This window comes from Drosophila guanche, unplaced genomic scaffold, assembly GCF_900245975.1.
Source record: "Drosophila guanche unplaced genomic scaffold, DGUA_6, whole genome shotgun sequence".
Lineage (NCBI taxonomy): Eukaryota > Metazoa > Arthropoda > Insecta > Diptera > Drosophilidae > Drosophila > Drosophila guanche.
In genome coordinates, this window is record NW_022995754.1 from 3,569,646 (window position 1) to 3,588,746 (window position 19,101).

The 19,101-nt window shown below is 45.0% G+C and overlaps 1 protein-coding gene and 1 long non-coding RNA gene across 2 annotated transcripts in view; both read right to left on the reverse strand.

Annotated features, from left to right (window-relative positions):
* Positions 1-1,988: 1,988 nt before the first annotated feature.
* LOC117589239 (zinc carboxypeptidase) lies at positions 1,989-3,650 on the reverse strand. Its single transcript, XM_034281003.1, has 5 exons — positions 3,479-3,650; positions 2,902-3,423; positions 2,632-2,725; positions 2,273-2,569; positions 1,989-2,210 (listed from the first exon to the last, which is right to left on the reverse strand). Exons 1-5 carry the CDS (start codon positions 3,626-3,628, stop codon positions 2,017-2,019), a joined length of 1,257 nt encoding a protein of 418 aa, XP_034136894.1. The 5' UTR covers positions 3,629-3,650; the 3' UTR covers positions 1,989-2,016.
* A 1,941-nt stretch (positions 3,651-5,591) lies between these two features.
* The window catches only part of LOC117589143, a 50,865-nt gene continuing 37,355 nt past the window's right edge, over positions 5,592-19,101 (reverse strand). Inside the window, exon 4 of the long non-coding RNA XR_004574192.1 lies at positions 5,592-6,573. This is a non-coding gene — a long non-coding RNA (uncharacterized LOC117589143). The remainder of the gene's footprint in view (positions 6,574-19,101) is intronic.

Sequence of the window (19,101 nt, forward strand, 5' to 3'; positions counted from 1 at the left end):
CTCATCCCAACCCATAACTATACCATCCTCATCCTCATCCTCATCCTCATGTCTTGTGGCCAGCAGCATTGCCAAACGTCCAAAAAAGGCGCAGACGCCGCAGCTTCATGACGCGCGCTGGGAATATCCAAGCATCGTCGTCATACTTTCGCTGGCCACTCTTTTCAGAGCGCAATCCAATGCAATCCATACTCGTACTCGTATGCCTTACCATACCGAAACCAACGAACCAGCTGTCTGTCCCCCCAACTGGAGGACTCCTTCCTTAGCTGATCTCTCTCGAGCGTTCGTTCTCAAGCGTTCAAAGTGTCAAGCGTCAATTGCCGTTGAAGTTTATTGCCTTGGCAGCAATTAAAGCGCTTTTTTTTCGGTCTCTGGCTCTGGCTATATGCTGTGCTACGATTCGGGGCTTGGCCCAATGTGACCAAAATCAATCCATTTTGATTTGATTTCTTGATTGGTTGTCAGGGGAATTGCCATGCAGAATTGAATTATCAAATTAGAAACTGGCTCTAGCTGCTGATATATGCGACTATAATTGATATCCGCTGCGATAGGAGAGGACTTTATGGATGGATGAATCACAGCGAGATAAAACTGGCAACTTTCAATTTTGTACAAGAATTTTAAGTGAGTTTTCAGAAGTATTTCAGATGAGAAATCTTAAGTAGGGAATTGAAAATATAAATATGTCTGATATGCAGAGATCTTTGAAATCTTCTTTAAATACTCTTTTAAAACTCCGAAATGATCAGTAAACAATCTGCATGTTTCTGCTTATACAGCAGCAAGAAAATGTATTATACAAATTAGAAATTTTCACTTTGTGGCGCCAGGGCAAGTCGGGGCTTATTGCAATTTGGCTAAGTAAGTTTTTATTGCCACCGTTGGGGCTACAGTTTTCGGGAGTTCTCCCCACCTGCCAGCCATTGCAGCCCATTCTGGGCTATAACTCAAAGAGAAAAATTCATCACCGCAATATGCGCAACATACATATATCCAGAAAAAACTGAGGAAAAAGGAAGTGGCAGTGGCAGTGGCAGTGACGGGAAAATTGTCATAAAGGTGCAACTGACAACCAGAGAGTTGGAGGGAGAGAGGGAGTACAAGAGAGGAAGCGGCGGAGGTTAGTAAATTTCAATTTATATGCAGAAAGAACAGTGAGTGAAGAGGCACACACAGGACACACACTCGGGTCCAAGAAAGAGCTTCAACGCTCAAAAAAAATAGGAAAGTGTCAACGTTATATTTTCTCGAATTTTCCAAGATTTTTCGTGGCATTTTATTTGTGCTGCTGCTGACTCCCCTTTCCCCATTTATGTCTGTATGTTGGATTGCTGTGCGACGCAAGTGGAAAACGCAATTTCATTAGACAAATTGACAAAAAAAAATAAATAAGTGCAAGCGTACACAAACACAACAACCAACACACAACTCTCTCTATGTGTGTGGAGGTGCCTATATACAGACATGTACATAGAGCAGAGAGTGACGCCATGTTGTGGGTACAAAACGCTGAAGAATATTCTACGCTGGTCGTTTGCCATTCGCTGCGATTAGTGTTAGTGTATGGCCTCCCCCTCCTGGCACGCGCATACGTGTAGGAGCTGCTTCGGTGGCTGCTGCTAGCAGCCTTGTCCTTGTCCAACAGGATGCTGCGCGCGCGTTGAAAAGAGGCGGAGACTCTCTGCCCAACCAGCAGCACTTGAGGAGTCACAGCGCGAGGCGCCAAAAAAGAAAGCAAAGCCATAGATGCAACCGTTCTGCTGCCGTTAGCTCTTCCTTATCAAACAACGATTCGTGCTCGCACATTCGCTTTCCCGACTCTTTGATTTACCCACCCAAAAACAACGATGCCTCTCGTTGCTGATTTGCTGGCCTCTCGTTTTTGGGGCGGAGCAAAAGCTCTCGACACTCGCAGCTCGACTCTCGACGCAGTGGCGCCGCCAAACGGGGGGAGCATTTTCCACTGTACAAATGGTTGGTGGTGCTGGGGGGGGGTTTCGTTTTTATTTTCTACAATATATCCACTTCCCGGGCGGCTGCTATCATGCCCACAAAACCCTCTGTCACCTCTCGTGCCACTGGAATTATGTCCTCGGGCGGCAGCACAAAGCCCAGTTCCCCCTTATCCCTCAGTTCGATTGTGTAGGGTATGGTTATGTTCTTCACCGCATAGGCCCACTCCTTGCCCGATCCAGAGACTTGATCTGCAGAAGGAACACAAATATAATGGGGAAATACCACTGGGGAGAGAATTTGGCAAACCCACACAAAGTTGTGGCACTAGAGCCGTAAGTAAACTCCGTGCCATAACGCCTGTAGAGCGCATCCGCAAAGCCCTTGGCCACATGCATCATCTGGGGATAGTGCTCGGGGAACTCCGTATCGGTGTGACCCCAAGGGGAGAGCACATACTGCCCGTAAGAGTGCAGGGAAATGTAAATCTTGATGCTGCCCTCGGGTATGGAGTTGTCGATGTACGCCGTCAGTTGGCTGATCTCTGGATCGGATTCGGCAGAGGGTCCGGCATAGGTCTGTGTGCAGGGATCATCACTAGCGCCTGTCACTAACAGAGATAAACAGAACAGCTATAGAGTGGGTCAACAAAAGTGTGTGTTAGATACTGACACATCCAGAGGAAATCAAAGTTGCGATTCAGATCGGTGCCAATGCACTCGCCCGTGGGATCGGAGGGCATGCGAGACTTGCGCCACAAACGTTCCTATTAGATCAATCGATCAAAGAGAGAGTGAACAGAAAGCATTAGAATAATAATTATTAGTCGTAATTGACTGCCACTTGGAGTAGCTAGCGATAAGATAAGTGGCAGGCATCGTAAACGAAGCGGCACGGCACGGCACGGCACGTCTGCGATCTAATCGCCAGCCCAACACTCACCACTTCATGGGAGTACACAAATCCATCTACATTCAGGACGGGTATTATGTACCAATCCACATTGTAGGCTATATCCCTGACACCAGGATTACGTGGCACCAGCAGCTCATCGATGAAGTAGGTGATCGTTGCGGAGGTTATCCATTCGCGGGCATGAATATTCGATTCAATGAAAACAGCTGGATTGCCCTGCTGGTAGGAGATCTTTACACCACGAATGGGCCTGCCCTCGTACGAGTTGCCAATGGTGAAGGGTGTGACTATGTCTGGATAACGTGACTCGATCAGATCCAGCCACGCATAAATCTCATCCAGAGTGTGGAACTGTGTCCACTCGTGGTGGCCAATGCGCTGACGCTGCCGCGGCCGCTGGGCATCAATGTGACGCTGCACATTGTCAATCTTGAGGCTGTAGTTGAAGTTGTGTTTGAGCAGAAGACTCTCAAAGGAATCCTCGTACTCCGGGGGCACCATAATGTCCGAGGATTCACCCAAGTGTCTAGCCTCACGCCAGCTGCTAAGCTAAATGGGGGACAGTCTCAGTGGGGTCTTTTATGAAACAAATGCTTTGTCTTACCCCCAAGAGTTTCTCCTGTGCATTGAGCAGATTGAATTGCTCCCTTTCATCGATCCTCACATTGTACACCTTGTAGTTGTCGTAGCGCACCTGCTGGACACCACAAACGAGGGCAAGGAGACCCACAAATAGGAGACTTTTAAGCAGCATAACTTCCTCAGCAGCAAGTCAACTGTGAACTGCTCCCCAGACCCGAGTAATTGCTGGCTGATTAGCCGCTTCTTATCGCTTCTGCTGTGACTGCTCATGGAGAGCTCATTCAATAGCTTTCCCCTGGCATTTTATCAGCCATTGTCGTAAACAAAAAAAACTATTCTAAAGTTAAGAGGGAAACGGGGGTAAAGACAACTTCAACATGTCTGGGGAAAAGCCGAGGGTAAACCACTGCCTGGGCGCTCTCTCTCTCTCTCTCTCTCTCTCGCTGTGGCCGTACTTAGGCTGTCTCTCAACTTTGCACATAAATTTTGTGCAACGCCAGCGCCCATTTCATTGTAGGTCATTGCATAATGAAGTTACCGCCCCGAGGCACATAAATTTACCTCGAAACTTGAGCAGAGATTTCTGTGCCTGTCTGCTGGGTACACTGCTCCACCGCTCCACCGCTTCTGCTGTGTGTCTTCTGACTAGTGTTTTCTTCTGTTTGACTTTTGGCGGTGTGCTTAGTGTGAACATTTTGTTTAGGCCTTTTCTATGCCTCCTTCCCTCCCTCTCTCTCTCTCTGTGTCCTGTGGCGTGTGCTTAAAGGAGCTTTGTGCCTGGGCTTTGGTCATATTTTGCGCGGGTATTACAGAAACATGCCCTGGTCCCTGGTCGTTGTCGCCGCATGAGGTGCGTCAATGTGTGCCTTATGGCCAGGACTTTATTCTTTACTCCAGTTGGTGTGAGGTTTCTGTAAGTTCTGGACATGAAAGGCGCATCAAAGTGGATTTTGCTCGCACCAAACAAGGGGGGGGAATGACATGACACTGTGGGGTTTTCTGTGTGGCAAAATGTTTCGCAAAAATGTTAATGTTCCGTTGAAATATTGGTGGAAAATGCAAAACTAATGCACAAAAGTACATTCAATCTGCTGGGGCAGAAAGGTTTAACAGGCACATTAAATCTTAGGATTTACCAGCACTGAGTTTTGACTTGTTTTTATAGAATGTTTCATGTGCATTTTAATGGTCAGTAATTCGGTAATTTGAGTTGGGATACTGCGAATGCTGAACAACAAAATTCAAAGTTGAAGAAGAAAAATATGATTACTGGATCTTCGTGTTGTCCTGCCTGTTGCATCATGTGTTTTGCTTAGCCAACAAGACAATGGCGAGCCTGCTGCAGTGAGGATCCTTTGCCTAGGTCCGCTCCCAATTGATAATACTATTTACCATGGAGCTGCTCAGCGGCCTGCAGCCGCGTCGCTTCCAGCTTGCCATGAACCAGACACAGAGACTGGTTTCCACAATTAGCAGCGGATTATTTGATTAGCCCGCTAATTGCCTGTTCGCCATATAAATTTGCTCAACACTTATTCTCTTATCAGTCGCAATAAAGGACCGACGAAGCAGGATTAAAGCGGCAATACTCCCACTCTCCCACTATATAATTCTCTCGTTCTCCCCCTCCATGGATTACACAGGCTGTGGCGAAAAGTTACGCGGAAACTTTCAACACCTTGTCGGTGGGAGAAAACTTTTTAACCAGCAAAGAACGAACCGAAGCGAAGGAAAACCACCGGAGCCAACACTTGTCCTGGCGCGTGCGATAAGCCAACGCCGCATTTTTAATTGCCAAAGTCCTTGAAAGCCTTGGAGCCGTGTCGAGGGAATCGCTTAAAGCAGACCAAGGACTGCTGTCAGCAGTCTTTAAAGTGTCATAAATATCACCAGGCAAACATTTCCGGCCTCACAATTTTTTTTTTGTTAGACACTTTTAATTGTGTGTAGAGCAGGTCCTGGCACAAAAATGAAAAGAAATAAGCCGGCGGCCGGGCCGCCATAACATAAATCTTGGCTTGTGAGACGACCGGCAGCACATGTCGTATGCTTAATATTTTCCACTCAACTCAACTTGAACGTCTAGAAAAAATGTCAATGCCGGAAAGTGTTTAGCATTCGGGTTTTTTTTTTTCTTGCACCGTCGTGGATTTAATTAGCCTCAAAATGTGACGAGCAAAATGGCCAAATGGCATGCCACAGCCGGTGGCCAGTCGAGAATCGAGGGTCAGGATAAGCCAAGGAAGTCACCAAGTTACCCAGGAAGGAAGTTGCATGTTGCCGGCCTCAAGTTCAATTTGCTGCACATTTTTGGACAGCCCAAAGAGCGGAGAGGCAGCGCCAAGAGTGCACTTGGCTTGGGGCCTATTTTAATCTCAAAAGAACAGAACTTAACCATGGCAGATGCATGTCCATTGGCCATTCCATCCTCCCTGCTGTATGGCTGATTATTATCATCATAATTATCCAGCGCCTAGAGCTGGTCTATTGTTAATTTGACTTCATTTCCAGGTGGAACATGCCGTACACAATTTACAGCCGCCATGCCCCACTGGATCGGCCGGCAATTACGCGTAGAGCTGAGAAGACAGGCGGGCAGACAGTCCGCATGCTCGTAATTAATGTGCTGAAGTGTGGGTCTTTCAATCTAATTGCCAAATGGGGGAGCACGAACCATTCGCTTCGATCTTCAACAAGTGCCACTTGGTGCACCTTCGGCCGAGCTTGGGCGTGGCACATGCCAAACGCTTTTGCCGTGTGTTCAGTAAGCGATTATTTTTTCAGTTGAACATTTCTGCCAGCGATTGTTTTCACTTCTGTGTTGCGTGTGTTTGCTTTTTTGGAAACGTCGTCCGTCGTAGCTGGCAGCTATTTATTGTTAAATGAAGCGATTTGTTTGTTGTCGTTATGCGTCGAAGCGTTAAAACATTTTCGCTTTATTTTTTCTACTCTCGAACAATTGTTTTTGCACTGCCGCAGCACGGTAGCGGGGAGTGTGCGTCAGGGTATGGCCTCAGGTTCAAGTGGTTGGGATTTTTTGGCACATCGTTTGCTGGATCAGGTGGCTGCCTTCTAAACGCTGCTGTGGATGTGTGAATTCCAAACAAGCGGCGGCAGCTGTTGAACATCCAAGAAGAGAAAGAGTAGAAAGGGAAATTGTGTTGGAGAAAAATGCAAAAAAAGCAATGTGTTGGAATCTATTTTTTTGCCTACAAATTCCCATTCGGAATAGCTTGGAGATTGGGGTTAAGGAAATTGAGAAATTTCTATGGAATTAAAGAGTTTTAAGCAGCGCACTTTCCTGGCAAGTATTCTGTTTAAACATTAATCAAACGTCCTTTCTTAATGCATTTCCCCACATCATTGAGTTGACTTGATTCCACCTTGACATTCTTTCAGCTCGAAAGCATAAGGGAACCCACATCAGCGATTCTCAGACATGCTAACTAAGCCCTTCACGATTCCCATACTCGTGAATGTACGCAAATGCCACCGTGGGCGTTTGTCTCCGCCTAATCCGCTTTTAAAGTAAGTGAACGACCAAAAAAATAAAAACAGAAAACCGGAAATCACAAGTCAAGTTGTTGATGAACTGTCGCTCCGGCTGGCTACGTTGTCCTCGTCGGGCAAGGTACACGGAGAGGGGAACACACACAAAAGACACATGGATGGCACCTGCAAAAAAACTGAGAGCAAAAAAAAACTTTGCAGACACATTTACTAGGCCCCCGAATCCCACCACGGTCTCCACCTTTCGCTGTTAGAGATTTACGCATTTATTTTGCATTTTTTATATGTGCCACACAAAACATGCGCGCAGATTTAAGGAAATATCAGAGAAGAGACACAGACAGAGGCCAGAGAGTCACAGCCAGAAACCAAGAGGTTTCACAACGAGTTGAGTTGGTTAGAAACATTTTTCGGTTCGGTTGTCGATTTGCCTTGCGTTGACATGACAAAAGGCGCAGATCTGCATACATTTGCATGTCATTGGGCAGCAGAGGGAGACTGGATGGAACGCATCATCAGGCAAGGACACCGTAATCCCCTTAAGACATTGAGGATTGGTCCAAAACATGCCGTTTGCCCACGTTAACAATATGTTAAGTTGCCTTAAGTCAGCCTCCCAGAGCTTCAGTCACCAGTCGCCCGCTGCCAGCTCCAGTCTCGGACTCAACGAGTTAATCGCTTAATGTCTCCTCGCAGCCCCCAGCCACCAGCCACCAGCCTTTGCCTTTCAGTCATTTGTCAGCTGTCTGTTTGTGGGCTGCTGCTGCTGGAGTGGGTTGGTTTTGGACCCATAATTGCAATTTGTTTGAATTAACTGGTGAGATCTACGAGCAATCCAATTGACAGCAAAGAGCAATAGTCACCACTTGAAATGCCCAAATTGATTGCCTTGCAAATGGCTTTCGAGGGCTCTAATGTCCGCTCACTATCGAGTGACCAGAGTGACCAGAATGACCTGCCCCCCGGCTCCCGAAAAAAGGTACAAGTAATAAATATCAAAAGCACCCTAGAGGCAAATATTTACTTTAAAATTGAAACACCCAACCATCCCAGCCCACCCTTTCTGCCAATGTTTGTTCTCAAGCTGCGTAAGTGCGTGAAAGGGTTGCCCCACGAATGTGGGAAAAAAAGGGAATCCTTTAATGGCCTCGCTTTTTGATGTTTCCTGAGCAGAGCCGTGGGTGTTGGCAGGCACCCAGGCAATTGGCCAACTCCCCTCTATCAACACACACACTTGCCTTTCCTTTCCTCTACTCATTCGAGTATCTTAGCCTTTATCGATAGATAAAATAACGTTGCATGCTCTTGCTGAAATTCAATTTGAAGCTATTTTCAGCATTTTTATTGCTTACTAAATTGTTTTTATAGGCTCTTCTAAAAAAATCCAGCAACCTCTTCCCTGCAGCAGGGGGTCGGGTCGGGCAATGGCACTTTAATTTCTTTATTTCCACTGTCTGTTTCTTTTTAGCTATTTTTTGTTTCCTTTCTGTTGGCTTCGGTTCGGTCTGTTGTATCTGCCTGCCTGCCACCCATTGCTCGCTCTTCTAGTCGTGGCAATTGCCAGACCATAAAAATTAACAATTAACAGACCGCTGGAAATGAACAATCGCAAATCGCGGCTTACAAAATAGCCGTGGAAATGCCATGATATACAACTGGTGGAAAAAACAAACAAAATAGCGTGTCACAGTTGGGGGAAAATGGTAAAGAAAAGATTCATATGAACTAGGGAATACTCTGCTGGCAGAGGGAACATCACTAACTTGAGATTGATGAATGGAAATTGGAGGTTTAAGTTAGTGAAAATTTGGGATTTCTAATTTATGAATTGAAGAACGCGCCTCTGAGGATCATTGCTTTTATATACTGCTAGGAGATCCACATGTCCACCCTCTTTATAGAGCTTATCCATCCACCCCATCACAGTTTCCTTCATAGAGCATAATTATGAGACGGAAGACTGGCAGGCAGGCAGCTTTGGCCCAGCATTGTCGACCAGCGGCGGACAGCCGGACACCGGCAAAAAGGGTTATGAATGTGAAATTGTCATGCAAGAATTAGCCATGTTCTATGTTCTGGCCACGTAACGAGTATTTCGTTACATTTTATATTTATTTTTTTTCCCTTTGTCTTTTGTTGTTGCTGTTGCTGTTTGCCTTTTCGTTGGTTTTGTGGCTAACCGTCACGTCACGTGGGGTTTTTTATGGCTCCATTCGGAATGGAATGTCGGCAATTATTTCCGAAATGCTGGAAAACATTGCTAAATGTTTGCCCGACGCTGAGGAAACGTAGTGGCAGAGGAAACGTTAGTGTAGTCGCTGTAGGTGCTCCTGATTTTCCCTATTCCCATACCCCAAACCACCTGCACCATTCCCCTATTCTGTAGAAAGAGGGCGTCGTAGTGCCTTCGTCTCATATGCATTCATAACTAACACGATGGAAAATGCATTTTAATGTGCGCAAAAATCCAATTTAAATTCAGAGCATTTTTCCCTGCTCTTCTCGCTGGCAGACGCAGCAGCAGCAGCAGCATGCAATCACAAAATTAGTTGACGACGAGATAAGAATTTTAGTGCTCACAAATACAGTGACACACACCCGTGCATATATACTGGCATGCCCCAAGTAGTATAATGCGTATAAATCAACGAAATATATGGAAGTTTAAGGATGAGAAGCCAGCCCCAGCAGCTGCAAACAAATTCCAAATAATTCCTGTGAGCGACGTGGAAAATTCATTTGACAAAATGCACAAAAAAGCAATTTCAAGCTGCAGACAAATTGAAAATATATGTAAGAAGAGCGCAGGTTGGATGGGTGTAGGGCTAGTGGCACTGTGGCTTGAGGGTGTGTGGATGCTATGTAGGGGCGTGGTACTGCAGTGACAGTTGAGTAAATAAATATATGTACATAGCCCCACACACACACACACACACACACACACACACGAGAACACACAGAGGAGACCGACCATGTACGAAGATGCAGCCACCACCTAAAAGTATGCTACGAAAATAGTCGAAGCTGCTGCTGCTGCGCTGCCTCTTCCGTTTGCCACTGCTTCCCTCCCTCACACTTCAACCAACTGCCTCTGCCCCTGCCCCAGCCACTGCCACCGTATGTGTGACTGGCGCCTACGATTGTGTGTCTGTAGATGTGTTTTTGCCTGAGCTTTTCTGCTCTGTGTCTGTGTGTGTTGCGCTTTGCCATTCGCGCGTTGAAAATAGGAGGAGCTGAGAAAAACTTTCCATGCGCAGTTCAAAGTGCAAAAAATACATATAAAAATTGGCAAAAAATGTATCTCGAAAAATGCCTTAAAAATAGCCTAAAATTGTTGAGTACAATTTATTTAATTCGTTGAAGCATTAATTAAATTTGTTTTGGGATTATTTTTTTCAATTTTTCAGAGAAAATTCCAATGAAGAAAAGGAACAAGAAGGAACCTTCAGAGGGGGAAAAGTCAGTGAAGAACCTTTTATCTAACTGACCAACTACTTATCATAAATGTTGAGTTCCTTCCTCATTCTACCAACCAACAACTACAAAAATTCCTTCACTTTCAGAGCATTATTTGGCATCCCTATTAAATATGTCTAAACTTTTTTTGGCAACATCAAATTTAAAGCTGTTTCGTTTCATTCAATGTGAAATTCGGCAAACCCCTTTTTTGTTTAGTCAACCTTTTATTTCCATCTAATGCGGAAAAGGCGGATCGCTATGCTTGTCATTTGGTTGGGTTTCCCCTGCTGTCCCATGGTAAAGTTCCCGTAGAACATGTTACCAAGTTTGGGTTGTCGTTTGGGTTGGCTTTGGCTGGCACACACTTCCCGCTGTGATATATATCTCTGACTATTAGCACAGCAGTCAGGCGGCTGCAGCATTCGAAGGCCCAACAGGCCGTTTAGCGCCATCAAACAATTCCCGCTGGCTCAGCGGCATTCACGCGTGCGCAAACGGGTTCCACAGCCAGCGGATCCCCAATGGATGCCAGCTGAGAGCAGAGCGAGAGAGAGAGAGAGCAGCACCCAACAACAATCAGTCGATTGTCACAGATATTTGTCATGTTTCTGTGCCTGAAACTGAACAGAAACTGAACTTTCCCTGCTGTTCTCGCTTGGCCGGCCCCGAAGGCAGCGACGACAACGTTCCTTGGCTACACAACGTTGTAAAAATGTCAATTGCATTTGCTACCTTTTTTTTCTACCTTTTTCGTTGATTTTCTCGCATTTTTTTAGCATTGGTTTTTTCAGAGTGGCTTTCTGGTTTGTGCCAGTGGCCCCATGTTCATCGATCGGATTTCATGTAATTACATTGTTTTCTGATTCATAATTAATTTGATCTGCCCCCCATCCAGTCCAGGCCAGGCCAGTGTGCTGCCTGTCCTCAGCCTTAACTTGCATTTTTCTGAGCACTCGAGCACTGATTTTTACATGAGCTGGCGGGGATGGGCAGCGCAAAGCATCTGTGGCAGACCCAATCGAACATTGATAGTTACTGAGTGATGATTTAATGAGGCAAACGTGGCATGTTGTGAATGAAATCAATTTTGTGAATGTGCAGAATGGCAAAAACAATGCCGTCACATGATGAAAACATCTCCAAGGGGCCCAGCAGCAACAGCAGCAGCAGCAGCAGCAGCAGAGACACATTGAGCGACAGAGAGACATTGCTTGGAGTTGTGCTTGCTGCTGTTGGGTGTTGTAATGAGAGACTTATGAATCAGTGCAATGTTGATTGAAGCACCGGGCTCTGTGGCAAGTGCAGCTGCCGATGCCAATGCGTTTCCCTTATTAGTTGGATATTACTACAGGTACCCATGGAAGCACTCCAGTTATGGCTGCAAATTCTTTTCTACTAATTAAAAGTACACCATGGAGTGTGTACACCCCAAAGATGAAATGAAAGCCTGCCTAATATATTCATAATATATTTGAAATTGTTGTGGATTTGCATCTTAGATTCCACAGCTAACGCGCACGACTTGTGATTGACAAATTAATGCGGATCACAAATCAACACCTCAACAAGTTTATCAACCCACCAAAAAAAAGGCACAAATGGAGGCAGAGCCTCAAAAAGTGAAACCCTCCGCTGCTCGCAACCCCCTGGAAAAACAAAAATTAATTAAAAACATCAACAGAACGCGTCGAGATTTACAAATGTCGTTGCTCTGGCTCGTATCTCTGGCTCCTGTTTTGGAATTAGTTGGGATGATTTCCATGCCGGGGAATGGGTTCTGGCTGTGAGCTTAACTCTTGTCTCTCTCTCTCTCTTGTGGGTGTCACACCTTGCCGCTGATGGCTTGATAAACGATGGGCCACAGCGACAACCGCAAAACGAAGCCATTCATTCATGGTTCACGTAACCGTGAACCAGGGGCTCTAATCAGCAACCCTTTTGTGCAAGAGTGCGACGCTGAAATTGGGTTGCTTTTCCCAGCTCTTTTCATTTTTTCTCTCTTTACTTTTTTTTTTTTGATATGCAGATTTGGGGTGATGATGATGTCATTCGGTGGCTGACAAAACGCTTGACTGATTACACTTGTATCTGTTTGTGTCCTGGGCTCAATATGCTGAAGGATTTTAAATTGTTGTGGACGACTCCCCTGATCCCTGACTGACTCACTCTCTCTGTCTGCCTGCCTGCCTGCCTGCCGCTTAGATTGTGTGATAAATTTGGTTTATTGAAAGGCGTCAGTGCGTGAAATGATGTGTGTCAATTGCATGAATGTGCCACCGCTCCTCGAACTCGTCTGGGTTTCCCAGTGCTTTGTGTTGCTCCGAGTTGACAGCGATTATGCAAATCGTTTGAGCCCGAGATAGAACTGCATTAATTTCTATGTGGTTTGCCTTTGTCCAGGTCTTAAGCTCAACCTCTCTCTCTCTATACTCGTGGGAGAGTCGGCAACTTAAAGTTTTGCCCGGTCTTTGGCCAAAAAAGGTAGAGGAAAAGCCCCAAACTATGTGCACGGAAATTTGCATTGTTGCAAAATGCTTTCCTTTGGCTGCAATAAATTTTCAATCTAAATGCTAAGCAATACGTTCCCCAAAAAGCGGCGAGCACTTTTTAGTTTTAATAAGCAATTAAAAGTTAATCGCTGATGGAGTGCATCCTCCAGGCAATCTAAATCACCCACACATGTGCCCAACATTATGGCTGCTGTTAACAGCATTTAATTTATTGTTTTCATTTGTCGTGTGCCCTAGAAAATCAACCGCAAATTGCCCAACAAATTGTTCAAATTGTTTAAAACTGCATTGGACTGACCACCGCCTGTCGACTCTCATCACATCATATATCTAAAAGCACCACCTCAACGCCTCATTGCACACCCCGATCGACTGACCCTCGTGTCTGACCAACCAGTGCCTGCCCGAGGGGTGCATTCTAATGTGTGTCCATCGATACTCGATACTCCCCCTCTCTCTCGCTGCCCAGGTCAATGCGACTCATTAAAATAATTGATACGCTTGTTCGAACAACGCCTTTACACCAATTTAATTGATAGCTGTCCGGTGTCCGTTGTCAGTTGTCTTCTGTCCCCCTGTCCCCTGTCCCCTGTCCATTGTGTGTGTGCGTGATTTAATTTTATTGGTCCCCCGTTTTGTCCCTCTTAATTAGTTAATAGATTTTGCCTTTCTCTTTGCCATTATGATTTTTACTGTCTGTGGGGGGTTTGGTTTTTCTCTAAAATTCCTTGGAGGGTTGGTTGCTGCGATTGTGGTTTATGGGGGACGCTCGTAAAATGCTTGCCAAATTTGTTGACAAGTCAGCAATTAATGGCCAGATAAATGGCATAACAGAGAGTTGTCTTATGGCTGAGGATTTGGCACGGACAAGTGTCGACTTATGGATGCACTTGCACATGGCAGATGGTTGAATTTTAATGTGGAAAGGGAATGTACGAGAGCACCTGCAAATATGGAAAAGATGTAGCTAAAGGTAGTACTTATAGCACAGGGTTTTCAATTACTTAAAGAGCTTGTCGCAGGCACAGCCAAAGTTATTGCTTCCCTCGGTTGTCCTTTCCTTTCCTTCCTCTACTTTCAAAATGCTAGACTCATCCATTATGCTCTTTCTACTACTCTCTTGCTGGATAAATCTTTGATAATTTCTGCTCTCCAGTAAGTAATTTTGGTTTTATGTCGGCTCCACTGCGACGGAGCCATACAACTTTTTCTAGCTCTGCTTTTTAATTTGCCCTCCTGCTGAGAGCAGAGAATTTTCTCTGTGTCTTCTGCTCGCTTTTCCTCGCTTATCAGTTGCGTGTAATTGTCGTATAGAAATTAACAAGAGCTGAAACAAAATGGCGCTGGAAACGACAGCAAAAGGAATCGCAGATGGGGCAGAGAGGCAGAGAGGCTGAGCTGCTGAGATGCGCTCAAGTGGCGAGATAAAAGAGCACTCGACTTGAGTTAATGACTTCCATGCGCCGTTGGGGTTCGACTTAAGACGCCATCTTTATAACAATTGTCCTTTGCTTTGTGAGCTCTGAGCTCTCAGCACTTATCCTGCCTTCCTTTTTTTGTGGGGGAGTCGGTTCTGCCTGCTGTCCATGTTGGCAAGTGAGCGTGGCAAATGTTTTAATGGCGAACGTCGCGACACTCGAGTGCAGTCCTTGCTGCTGCTGCTGCTGCTGCTGCTGCTCGACAAACCAGAAGCTGAGCGCTGACAGCCATAAGGATATAAAGCTGAGGATAACAGCAAGCAGCAGACATCCGACGTGGAGCACCATTGAGGCTTTGATTTCGTTTGCTAATGAAATCACGTCCAGCTGCCATTTGGGCCACGCCCTGAATAAATATTTTTCTGTTTGATATTTTCCCCATTTCTGCCCAAATATATTTCAATTTGAATATTAATTGCATACAAATATGCTTGCGCCTCATGTGTATGCTCCTCCTTTCAGCTGGCAGGACAGCCATCAATCATGATCGATCAGCGGGGATTTGCCTGATGATGATTGTGGCCCACAAATCCTCGGGCTGCAAGATAAATGCCTTTTTAAATGCATTCTAATGCGGGATAGACAAAATGTAAGCTATGCAAAGGAGTGAGAGCTTGGGCCAGGGTCCTGTCTCGTCTGAAAGGCGTATCAAATGTTGGTCTGTCATGTGTCATGTGTGTGTGTGGCCTGTCCTGCATGTCCTGCAAGGTTCTTTGTGTGAGACCAGCACTCAACAGCAAGCAACTTGCAAAATATTATTTGCATTTCCAACTTTTGTTGATGACATTTTTCATGAGAGATTTTAATGTGTTTTTTTTTCCGAAACTCTTTCTCCCCCACTGCTGCTGGGGTGTGCTTAGGATTTTTCATACCTGGGACATGCCCATTCACACTTTGGGATATTAATATATGCAGGGCCAGGCTTTTAACACACTCCTTCCACGAAAGAGTGGGGCAAGGGGTGGGTGGAGTTGCCTCGAAAACTTTTTCCATATGAGAATGCGTTTTGTAATGAAAGTTGTGCCGCTGCCACACAGCCGCTGCCTGCCGCTGCCTGCCGCTGAAAACATTTTCAATATTCATGTGCCGCTCTCTGTGTGTGCGTGTGTGGAAGATGCAAATGCGGTTGCGAAACTTTTTAACATTTGTATGAATATAATTTAGAATAAATTTCATAAAAATATATTTGCCCGAACTGAGTCCAGTTTGAAACGAAAAAAAGTTGAGCAAAGCAAATACATTAAAATTCCATTAAAAAAGCGACACATATGAGTGCAAAAAGGATGCGCTGGCAAGTCCTTGGCATTTACACTTCAAATCCTAAGCAGAACAGACTTCCACTTAGTTTAGCCCCGCCTGCCTAGTGTCAGTCGCATTTGTGGTCCTGCCTTGTCACAATTATTGTATAAATTAACGTCACACACAAATGTTACGAAAAGTCGCCAATGAAGTGGAATGATGCGTCCCCCGTCCATCCAGCCAACCCTCCGCTTTGGTCTATCCTCTTAACCGCAAATGTGCCTAATTTTTCGTTGTTATCCTTTGTTAGTGCCATCCTTGTGCTCGGCTCTTGTCCGTTCGTCTGACTGACTGAAAGTCTCCTAATAATGCGTCAAATTTAATGCACCATTCCGAGGCGAAGGTTTTGCTCTGCTCGCCGCGACAAGTGATTCCCAGATTTACGACTTCTTTCGGGGATGGTTTGGTGTCCCTTTTTGTTGTGCTAATGTTTGGCGTTTTTATGGCTTGCAGCAAATTTGATTTATTGGCAGAACTTAAGCGTTGATTTTGTTTGCAAAGTTGTGAAAAGTTTCTCGAGAGCAGAGTGTGGAGTGGAGTGGAGTTCATCATATAATTGATGCGATTTGCGGTTCATAAAGTGCAATTGCCTGTAAAGTTGACAAAAGTGAAGAAAGACAAATGTTCTCACCCATATGGGTAGATATTTTTGTTGCCCTGCCCTGTCTTAAGATTGATCTATGGCGACTGGAGACTGACCTCAAAAGATGATCTATTAGCAGAGCAGTTAAATGTATGCCCAAACTAGATCAGATCTCCCTTCACCCAGTTGAACTGGAACAGAAGTTTCTCATTTCCCATGCCAGACACAGACACTGCCACAACCACAGCCACAACCAGAGCTGCAGCCACAGACGACTTTGACTCTGACAACGACGAGTCGCCCTCATTAGTTGACCCAAAGTGTCCGAAAACTATGCAATTTACATGCACAGAAGCCCCTCCGCGATAGAGCCCACGAGAACCCAATAGACCATGGAAGATAACAGCGGAACAGACACCAGAGACACCACTAGAGACAGCAGACAGAGAACGAGTCTCAGGTATGAAGCGGCAGAGGGCCAGGCCAAATGGCGAGCGAATTATGTTGTACGAGTGGCTACGAGTGGGGGTAAAAGTCCGTAAGATCGTTGCGGGGCGATACATAAAATTTGAATGCGTTTTGCATACATTAACCCACTGTGGCTGGCCATCGGTGGTAGTCATAGCCCCTAGGGGTGACCATTGGGCATCGTCTCTCTGCACGTTGACTAGAGTTAACGGCGACCAGAAAATGTGTTTATTAAATTTTATGATTATTGGCCTGCAATTGAGCTGCTCGCTCGCCTTGGGAATGTGTCGCTGGTCCAAGTCCCAGTTCCAGTTCCAGTTCCAGTCCCGTTCCCCCTTGCGTTTCGTTTGTGAAAATTGAAATTTTATGCGCACAAGACCCATTCCGTATCCATTCCATCAAAGAATGGTATAGAAATGGTCTAGAAATGCTCTGAAATTCTCACGCGTAACTGGATCATTTTGGTGGCTGTATCTGTAGCTGTAGCTGTATCTGTATCTCCCCATTGGTGTTCGTTTACCATTTGTGTTGCTAATTCAATTTACGTTACTGAAATGTTAATTAACTGAAGAGGTTCTCTCCTCTGTTGGGGGTTTCTCCTTTTTGGCTGTGTTAGTTTTTGGGTGTTTTCTGTGGGGGCTTACACATGTTCTGGTCTTGTTTTGTATCTGCCTAACGTGCCACAAATTGAAAGTCATTAAGATTTTATGGTGGGACACGTTCTCTGCGAGAGAGAGAGACTCTCTGACACACATCAATCAGTTGATGATGGTTGGCGGCTGGCTCGTTACGAATGCACAAGTTGACTTTAAACAGATATTGTGTTGGTCTAGTTCTTAAAGATCTAGCCGTGGAGGAGACATCTGTAGCTCACCTATTGGAAAACTAATTAGAGGCAAAAACTCAGTGACGGGGCGTGGTGCCGGTGGTGGCTACACATCGCTGGACAATTTCAACGTTCTTCAAATTGGCAACTAAGTAAACTTGAAGGCTGACGGCGTAGAGCAGGTCCGGCACCGGTATACACGCCCAGTTTTCAGGGGGGGGGGGACTTTGTTGTGGCTGCTTCGTTATGCAAATTTGTGTCAGAGAGGAGAGACGAAAAAAAAAAAAAAACAGTAACGACGACAAAACAAAAGACAAAAATGAAAATTTTGAGCTATATAGTAAATATAGCCCCGTGTATACATATATTTGAAGGCAAATGCAAATTGTATATAAAGAAATGCCCGAAAAAGACAAATAACAAAACAGAAATTTAAGCGCAACGTCGCGGATTTCTTCATCTTTGTTTTTTTCCCCATCTTCGCTTACTTTTTGGAATAAATAATAAACGTAAACGAATTAAAAACGTTGGCCAAACGAACTGTGGTCCTCCGGCTGCCAGTTGCCAGCGCTCAAGGAGCTGTCCCCTCGATATTTCTTGGATTGGGATTGTCCTTTGGTTTTTGTTTACTTGAAACCAAGTTGATGCGGCTTTCAATTAGTTTTAATTGAAATTCCGATTTGCTCAAGTAAAAGCAATTTGATTTTTGTCTTTAATTAAAGTTTTTGAAAGCATTTCAATGCAGATAACAAATTCGTGATTAAGTTGATCGTAGATTGAAGTTTTCGAGAGGCTAGAGAGTGTAGTTGTGGATGCACTTCAAAGGGAAGAAGTTGCATTGAGGCTTTGCGAAGGTTTTATTTGCTGAAAGCTTGATCAAGTGAAGCAATAAAGACTGAATGAAGGCTGAACAGTTTGACTATTTTAAGAGGACAATTTCTCACAGGAAGGAGAATATTTTACAATATGTTTTCTTAGCTAATAAATAAACGAAATGTTCGAAGTTCTCCTTGGTTCTACTCCTTCTAAGCTTCTCGAGCGATCAACTGTTGCACTTTACAACCATTTCTTCTACCACTTTCTTTTCAGTTTGATTAAGTTATTTCCAAGTTATTCAAAAGGGTCGACAACAAACCAGTTGCCTGTCATAACTATCTATAGAGATGTGTACACATCTACGGGTTATTGGCAACCTATCCTGTGGCTGGCATTAAAAGAACATTTTATTCAATTGCGGCCAGCGAAGGAAAACAAATAAAATCTATTTCTTTTGGTCACTTTGCGGATAGGAGTAGAGCCCATAAAATAAAATGAAATGATGCGTTGAAAGCCAAAGCCCGCAGCTACTTTACCCAAAAAAAAACACAAAAAAAGAGAAGCCGCAGAACGGGGCGGGGTTCGGGATTGGGGCCCATGTGTGTGGTTGGCCAAAGGATGGACAAAGCAGAGTGGTGCTTCCAGGGTGGGTGCTGCATCAGTGGGTGGGGGTTGGGATAACGTTTTTGGTTCAAT